The sequence below is a fragment of the Glandiceps talaboti genome, chromosome 21 (genome assembly GCF_964340395.1).
Source record: "Glandiceps talaboti chromosome 21, keGlaTala1.1, whole genome shotgun sequence".
NCBI lineage: Eukaryota > Metazoa > Hemichordata > Enteropneusta > Spengelidae > Glandiceps > Glandiceps talaboti.
The window spans coordinates 16,886,757-16,895,843 of record NC_135569.1 but is presented as its reverse complement, the minus strand read 5'-3'; the positions used below and the strand labels follow the sequence as shown (position 1 = coordinate 16,895,843).

The window sequence follows — 9,087 nt, the reverse complement described above, 5'->3', positions numbered from 1 at the left end:
TATTGTATATAATGTTTCAGTTTGCAACAATTCTTTTGTAATTAACTTTTGTACAACGTTATTCATCAATTCTTCTGGTCTTCCATGTTGTTGCTCTCCGGCCTGATCTTGTATACATATAAATTTCACTCTCACTGACTTCAGGTGACCCAAACTCCCTTTCCACTATATCTGAGTCAGGTGAATCATTGTCACTGTCAGAATAACTGTCAGTATCAGAGCTGGTTGAAGAATCACTTATGTTCTGTCGGTGGTAGAAGTGGGATCTAATATACCGGTAGCTTCTATCTTGTCAGCTTTTATCTTTCCTGGTGCTATGGGAATGTTGTGTTTTGCTAAATATTTACAAAGTTCTTTCACTTTTAGTTTGACAATAGCTCCACTCCTTACCAAGTTATGAGAATGAGGAGTAAGCTATTGAGAGTGACAAAATGGACAGAAGTGCAGTAGATGGTTGTAGAGACTAGACACATTCATGTTGCTGAGGGGTTATTTTAAATATTGCCTTGTTTTTTTCATATATTTTAAAATTTCACATATTGCATTGTTTTATTTTTTGGATAGGAGAAAGTTTCACCCAATAGTACTACACAATGAGCTCTGCATCTCTAGACATTTTAGATGAGCCTAATTTGCAAAGACTATTAGTCCGTGTGGTTATTAGCCCCATGAAGGGTCTCAACAACAATCTTATTGGTAACTACCCGGTATGTATTTGTATTAGTATCAAACCTGTTGATCCACCACCACCAACCAAATATCAGTGACAGCCTGACAGTCTATTTATACTCATTTCACATTTATCAAAATGTGCCTTCAGATGCAGAGCTTGATGTCCTTTGCTCAAAACTTTCAGTAATCAATCAGGTACAAATGGATAACAAATAATTAAGGGATGGTGCAAATTTAACTTTTAAACGATTAAACTATTTAATTTTTACAAAAATTATTTATATTTATACATTTTTTATTCACCGGTTTACATTCATTTTACAAATATAAATTGTAAGAAATGTCACAAGTACTTTCTGCCTGAAATCATAAAGGATTTTATATACATGTTTTTTGGAAGAGTTTTATGTGTCATTGTTATTTATTTATTTATCTATTTATTTATGTTAGCAGTTCAAGATAGTTCAAAACGTTTATTTAATAGATTAAAATTCACTTCAGGACAGTTCAACATGCCATCAGCCGATGCCGAGTATGCTAAATAGTGCAATGCTTTGAAATTGTCCATAGACTATGTCATACTCATTTTGCAGTGATTTTGGGCTATCTATATTGTGCAGTCTCTTCCTGTGCTCATTTTACAGTTGGTTTAATAGTTGTGATCAACAATGGGCGAGATAAACAACTCAACACACACTTAAGTTGTTAAAAAGACATTGGGTATCTCAAAATGTGTTTTCATCATCATTATTATAATGTGAAAAATATTTTTAGGTCCCCCCCCAACCCTCCAAAAATTTTCAAGTCCCCCACCCCTCCACCGTCCTCCAAATTTTCAAGTCCCCCCCCCTCAATTCCTCCGAACCCCCCCCCCCCCTGCCAATTATTTGTGAATGCAGCCTAATCATCTTAGTTTTTTTATCATGATCTACACTAGATCATAGACCCTCCACCAACTGGGTCTATGACAAGATACACGAAAATCATATGTATTTCTAAAGTAGTTGCACATGTTAGGGTAACTGTTATACACCAGGAAAATGGAAAATCCTCTGGCCTCCATGTGGAAGTAAAATCTGGACATTCCCCTATAGGCTAAACCCCAGTTCGGATGTGCTAAAATGTTGATGCATAGATGGAGAATCAACCTAGCCCTACATACAGCTCCACTCAGCTTCCTCTGAGTGGAGACCCTCCCAAAAAAATCCCCACAGGATTTAATTAGGTGTAAATCCACTGAACGGATCATTGTTACTACAATTCCAACTTACATTACACCAAAAAATTTGTTTGAAAAAGCCATATCATATAGATTGTACATTTGAGAAGCTGGCAGTTACTGGTGCCCAGCAGTTGGTTGAGGTAGAGTAAGCTTATTTATACATGTATTTGCAGTTGGCAAAATGGTGCTAGTTATAAATTCCAGTGAAGGAGACAGGCTAAAGCCGAGAACTGGTTCTTCTTCTGCTCCAGTAACAAACTGTAGTATGTCATTAAGAGTCACTTTCCCTCTTCTTCCACCTGAAAGGAAAAGAGAAACAAACAACTTACTCTAGGTATGCACTAACCCACACATTTTCCTATTTCAAATTACAATTAGCTAAAAAGGAAGAACATGTTTGTAGGAAAATCCTGATTATGTAAATCACTTTATCAACATATTTATATAGTGTCTATATAGTGTTCTGTGAAGGTCAACAGTTGGGATTAAAATGTAGAATGTACTCTTGAGAAAAGATGAAGTTCCAGGTAGTTCAAGTGGATATTTGTTCCAAAAGAGCGGAGCTGCACTAGAACAATGGCGACACTACCTTTACCTGGTATTCCAATGAGGAACATAAAGTAGACTTTTTTTACATTACATGCACGGTTTCAGGTTATTTTTAAGCAAGCAAGCAAGCTAGCATATTAGGAGCAGTATTATGGAGTGCTTATATTCATTTCTGTGACTGTGCCACACTCTATTTGACATTGTACATTTAATTACTATAAGCTTTATTATCACACAAACTAATCAACATACAGTACTGGTGCTATGAATTTGTCTAAAACATATAGTCTAAGTAGGCATATTAGTGACAAATATCATTTCTGTATTGTCTGTTAAGATATATATCAGTAAACCTCAGTGGATATTGTCGAAAAATGCAGTCAGAGGATATTCAAGCCACATGATTCTAAATGTTAATGTGATTAGGTAATCACCTGGCTGTGTGTGGTGTGCCTATAGCTCTGGTGTTGTTAGTTTGGGTTGTAAAGTGTGTCTCTGCATGTTTATGTATAAAAAAACAGTGCCAATGGCGTTTCAGCACAACTGTATACATATAAAAAAATGTTGATCCACATGCTGATCCATGCTAGGCTGTGTTCATTTGCTGAATGATTATCCAGTTGCCTGTCCAACCCTGTTGTTGTCTTTGCAATATACATGATCATTTAGTGGTTGCTATGGGTGTGCCATGGTTGCTAGGGATATCTGCATACATATTTCAAACAATTACTCACTTCCCTACCAGTTGCTGAGATTATTTTAGCAAAATATACTGGCATTTTGTTGTTGCTAAGGGACCGGTCAGTTTCTTCAGCCTGGGGGGGGGGGGGTGGATTGGTAGGGGGGGGTTACCCTGTTTTTGAAATTGGCAGTAGGGGGGGGGGGGGTCATGCTGTTTTGAAAATTGTGGATGGGGGGGGGGGGGGTCATTGTGTTTTAGATTGTGATGGAAGAAAAAAAATCCTTTCTACAATGGCATGGGATAGCCTTGTCTGAAATGTGGTACATGTCAATATTTGTTCTTGTCCCTGTTTCTTACATGAATTCTTTAACATTACTTATTAGTTCAAACCTAACTATACATATTCATATACATGTACCGGTATTACCTACCTACCACACTAGTTACAGAACATGTCATGTAAATGCTTGGCTGTTTCACAATCAATGTTTCGCTTATATTGCAGTTTGGGGCAAAAGTGAACTTGAAGGTTTCGTAATAGTAATTTTCATAGATAGTTTATAAATGAAGTTAATCTAAATTGTTCTACTCGTCATGCTATTGACACTACAAATCACCACATCTCATCAGATTCCAGTTACTATTATACACTAGGTATGACCACCTAAAGTTCTCTAACATACCGGTGACTTTATTATACATGCAATATTAATGCTCCTATATACTAATGTTACATGTCCATTTTATGTGATATGAGAAACTCATTTAAAAACGTTTTACGTTAGCTTTTCGAAGCTTGGAAATATTACCTCAAAGGTTATGAATAACCTAAACATTGCCTTTACTCAAGCAAAAACTCCAGATCTGCCAGGGGGAAAACCCCAAGGACTCCCTCACCCCCAGAGGTCACTCATACATTCAACCAACAATCAGATGCACCAACAATCTTTTTACTGTCATAATGGTATTAAACTTTTCTTAAATATTTTCACCCTATTCTAATTTGATATGATATTGTCTTTTCAAGATCTGAAACGTTTGCCAAGATAGTCTAAAATTGCCTTAAACTCCAAATCTCCCCTACCAATGATACTACCATTATAGATGTGCTGACCTTTACTACATGTATATAATGATGCCATTTAAACTTTTTAAGAACATATTTCAACCCTTAGTGTAAGTTTTAAAGAATAGTTTCTGATACTTGCTGTCTTGTAAAGCATGGATTAAATTATTGCTTGAAAGGGTCTGAATAGCCTAAATATTGGCTTTAAGAGTAAAAATCCTCCAGGGTTTCTAGAGGGAGACCCCCCTCAGACCCCCCACATGAGGTGGACATATCCCAGTCTCAATTAGCTCTTCCCCTCTTACTGTCAAGATGCTATCAAAGTATATTTCAAAAGTATTTCAACCCTATGTACATGTACATGTAGTTGCTTTTAACATGTTGGTGTTGTCTTGTAAGGCTTGGAAATTATTGTCTGAAAGGGTCTGAATAGTCTCAAAATTGAAAAAAAATTTAAAAAGTCCAGGGCTTCTAGGGGGAGACCCCCTAGGACCCCCCCCCCACATGAGGTGTGCACATCCTAGTCTCAAGATCTTCCCCCTACCTCTTACTGTCAAGACCCTATCAAACTATATTTCAAAAATATTTCAACCTTATGTAGTTGCATTTTACATGTTGGTGCTGTCTTAAAGCTTGGAAATTATTTTCTGAAAATGTCTGACTTTTCAGAGTTAAAAACCTCCTGGGCTTCTAGGGGGAGACCCCCTAGGACCCCCATAAGAGATGTACATATTCCCTTCAAGAGATTTTCTACCTTTCACTGCCAAGATGCTATTAAACTCCTTTTCGAATATATTTACCCTGTGTATAAGTAGTCAATAATTATAAATATGATAGTGCTAACCCGGGATCTTATAAAGTAGATGCAAGACAGTCAAGCAGTCCACACTGAGTCACGATAAAAAAAATACCTGTCATGTGAATATTATATATGGGGGGGGGGGGGGGTCATCATGTTTTAGAATTAAATGATAGGGGGGGGGGGGTCAGCCTGTTTTTGGTTTTACAGATAGGGGGGGGGGGGGGGGTCAGTGACTTTTTGTCGGCCCGATTTAAGAATCCACCGCCCCCCCCCAACCCCCCCCCCCCCCCCCCCCCCCCCAGGCTGGAGAAACTGACCGGTCCCTAAGGACATGGTCATGATTGCCATGGCCATTTGCATCAAAATGTTTTGAACAAAATATGCAGGCTAAAAAAAACAATTATCTGCAGAATACTTCTAGAAACATCTCACCAAATTACGGTCTCATTGGCAAAGTACTTTTTGAGATATACATTTTTAATCAAAATTCACATTATTACCCCCAATTTGACTATTACTGATGGAATCACCATGTTATGAACAAATCTTAATCTATACACCCATAAGAATGTTCCCACCAAATTACAGGTCAATCTGTCGTCTAGTAGTTTTTGAGTTTAAAGGAGCACAGGCTGAGTTTAGACACTTTTTACTTTGGTTAGTAATACAAAATACTTTACATAAAACCATGGCTAAACTACTGTTTACAACGATTCATGTAGCTGTGATGTGTCACTTTTTACCAACCATCCAACTCATGTAATGACAGGGATTTCCTCAAATTTGTTGATACGTACCAACAATTATATCATCAAATCTTTCATATATTATATCTAAATACCAGGATTGAGTTATACCAGTATCAAATAACGAATGAGTGACTGTGCTTCAGTAAGTAGAATACAATATGTAACACTTTGTAGGCAACAAAAAGTGTGTCCAATAACTCAGCCTGTGCCCCTGTAAGTTTTTTAACCAAAAATGATATTTTTTCACCCAAATCATACACCTGTGATGCAATCATTTTGCTTTTAACAATTTCACAACTAGACACCAAAAAGTAATGTTCCCACTAAATACCAAGGCAGTCATGTTTTTTAGTTTAAAATGATTACATGCACGCGCGCACACACACGCGCGCACACACACACACAGGTAGACTGATGCCTTTCCATGCCAATAGCACTACTGAACCTTAAAGTTTAGTTGTGCTAAAAAAACAGGGCATACCAAAGCAACTTGGCTTTGCCTGTAATATCCCCAGTGCTAAATGCAATACAATCAGTCTTCTTATAATAATAATATAATAATAATTCTTTATTGTTTCTTTAACCAACTCTGGACATCAGATCTATTCACAATAAAGAAGGAAAATAACCTTACAATAACAATACAGAGAAAAACAAAGAAAATACACCTTAGCAGGTGTCAAAAACGACTCATGTTTAAAATATTTATGTATTTATTTTTTCGAGGCAGCTGACAGTGTACCGCTCTCTAAGTTTGAAGCATGTGTATGTGTATTTAGCCACTTCTTTAATTATATTCTCATTTTTACTGTTCATTATATTAAGGAATTTTTCTGTGTCTGACAAATCTGGGGGCCATATTTTAAAGTGTGCTAATATTGATTTCCTTTCATCCGTGAACATTTTACAGTTTAAGATAAAGTGTTGCTCATCTTCAATTTCATTGGTTTGGCACATGGGGCATGTTCTACTGGCTATGTCTTGTTTATTGTGTCTACCTGTTTCTATTTTTAGTTTGTGTGAACTTATCCTTAGTTTTGTCAGAGCAGATCTATGGAGAGGATTTTTTATAATGCTTAAATATTTCTCACAAGTAGTATCTTTTTTTATTTGTCTATACGTATGGAGTTTATTTTTATGGTTTTGTCCTTTGTTATCATTGTATAATATGTCTATGGATTGTCTGTCATACAGTTCTTTTAGTTTCTCTTTGACTATATTAATTAATTTAGAATCACCTTCTGTAGCTATTTCTGTCCATTCACCCTCCATATTTATTAATTTTAAGATCTGCTTGATACCTGTTACCCAGTTTTGTGTCCCCACCCTCTCCATTTCTATACCCAGTTTGAATGCTTCATTTACAAGAGAATCTGTTGGTTTCTGTTTAATTTTTATCCAATACTTTACTGCTTGTATTAAGCCAAATAAAATTAGCGGGCTACGTCCTAGTTCTAGTAAACATGCTAAATTGTGTGATTTGGGGCTAACCTGGAGTAGAAATTTACAGAATCGTGTAATGCATTTTTTCACTGGGGTTTGTAATATTTGTTAAATTTGTTGTGGAGTTGATAACATCACCAGCCCAGACCTCACTGCAGTACAGTAGTATTGGTCTGATGGTGGCATCAAACATTTGCAGGTATAATTTAACTGGTATCTGGCCTTCTGAGAACAGATATTGTTTTAATTTAAAACATGCTTTCAATGCCCTGTTGGTTAGATCTTGCTGGGCCTTGTTGAGTTTACCTGTAGTGTTTAGTTTTATGCCTAGATATGTGTATGATGAGACTCTTGCAAGTTCAAGATTGTTCAGGTAGAATTTTTGTTTCTGCATGGTTTTTCCTGTTTTATTAAAAACAATTGTTTTTGATTTCGCTATGTTAATATCCAGTTGCCATTTTTTGCAGTACGTTGCTACAGCATTTAAGGCATTTTGTAGACCTGAACTGGATTCTGATAACAATAGTAGAACATCAGCATATAGCAGACAGGGTATATCATTATTCAAGAGTCTTGGGGGATCAATTTTAGTTTCTTCCAGTTGCTTCTTAATGTCATTTATGTATATGTTGAACAGTAGAGGGCTTAGTCCATCTCCTTGCCTAATGCCTCTTTTGACTGGAAAAGCTTTTGACAATCCATTATTTGTTTTGATACAACTTAAAGAATTGGAATAAATTGAATTTACCACATTCAGAAATTTACCAGAAAAAAATATAATTGCAATAAGTCATTTACACACACATGTTCATGTATCAACTATAGCGTAGAATGCCTGCCAATATTCGAAAATACAATACTGCAATGACTATATGCAATACTGCAATGACTATATGCAATACTGCAATGACTATATGCGATATGACTACATGAGATGACTACATGCGATATGACTACATGAGGTGACTACATGCGATATGACTACATGCGATGTGACTACATGAGATGACTACATGCGATATGACTATATGCGATGTGACTACATGAGATGACTACATGCGATGTGACTACATGAGATGACTACATGCGATATGACTACATGAGATGACTACATGCGACATGACAACATGAGATGACTATGTGCAATACTGCGATGCGAGATGATGACATGATATGCGGCGATTTTGTAATGGCGTTATGCCATTCGTAGATTATTCAATACGCATAATACAAGTATTTATATGAAACAGGCTAGGGAGTACTCCTCAGCATGTTGCACGTGGTAAGAGGTGGACCATTTGATATCCTGGGGGGGGGGGGGGGGAGGGCTTGGAAGATTTCGGGGGAAAAAAGATGCCAAATGGATTTGCTTGAAAAAAAAAATCCGGATATGAGAGGGTGATGGAAAAAAAAAGATGGACCACTGCTGCTAGAAAAAACACCAGGGACCAGTCAGTTTCGTTAGCCTGTGGTACATATATATATTTTTTCTTGTCTCTGTTTCTTTCATAAATGGTTTAAATATTACTTCATGTAAGGGTTCAAACATAACTATACATAACATTATACATATAATACATGTATTACCTAGCTACAACACTAGTTACAGAACATGCCATGTAAGTGTTTGGCTGTTTCACAATCAGACGTGCTACACTTATCTTACACTTTGGAGCAAAAGTGAACTTGAAGGTTTTGTAATGGTAACCTTCATACTATTGGATAGTTTATAAAAAGAACTTGATCTAAATTGTTCTAGTCTCTTCAGTATGAATTGTCAGAAGGGATGATATACTTCCTATTTCAGACACTACATGTATCGACACCAGAACTCAAATTCAAGTTTCTATTGTACACTAGGTATGACCTCCTAAAGTACTCTAACACATCAGTAACTTTACT

At 36.5% G+C, this 9,087-nt stretch overlaps 1 protein-coding gene across 1 annotated transcript in view; it reads left to right on the top strand.

The window, feature by feature from the left end:
* The first annotated feature begins 593 nt into the window (after window positions 1-593).
* LOC144451312 (transmembrane emp24 domain-containing protein 6-like) overlaps window positions 594-9,087 on the top strand; it is a 17,263-nt gene continuing 8,769 nt past the window's right edge. Inside the window, exon 1 of the mRNA XM_078142115.1 lies at window positions 594-707. Coding sequence (XP_077998241.1) covers window positions 594-707 — 114 coding nt within the window. The remainder of the gene's footprint in view (window positions 708-9,087) is intronic.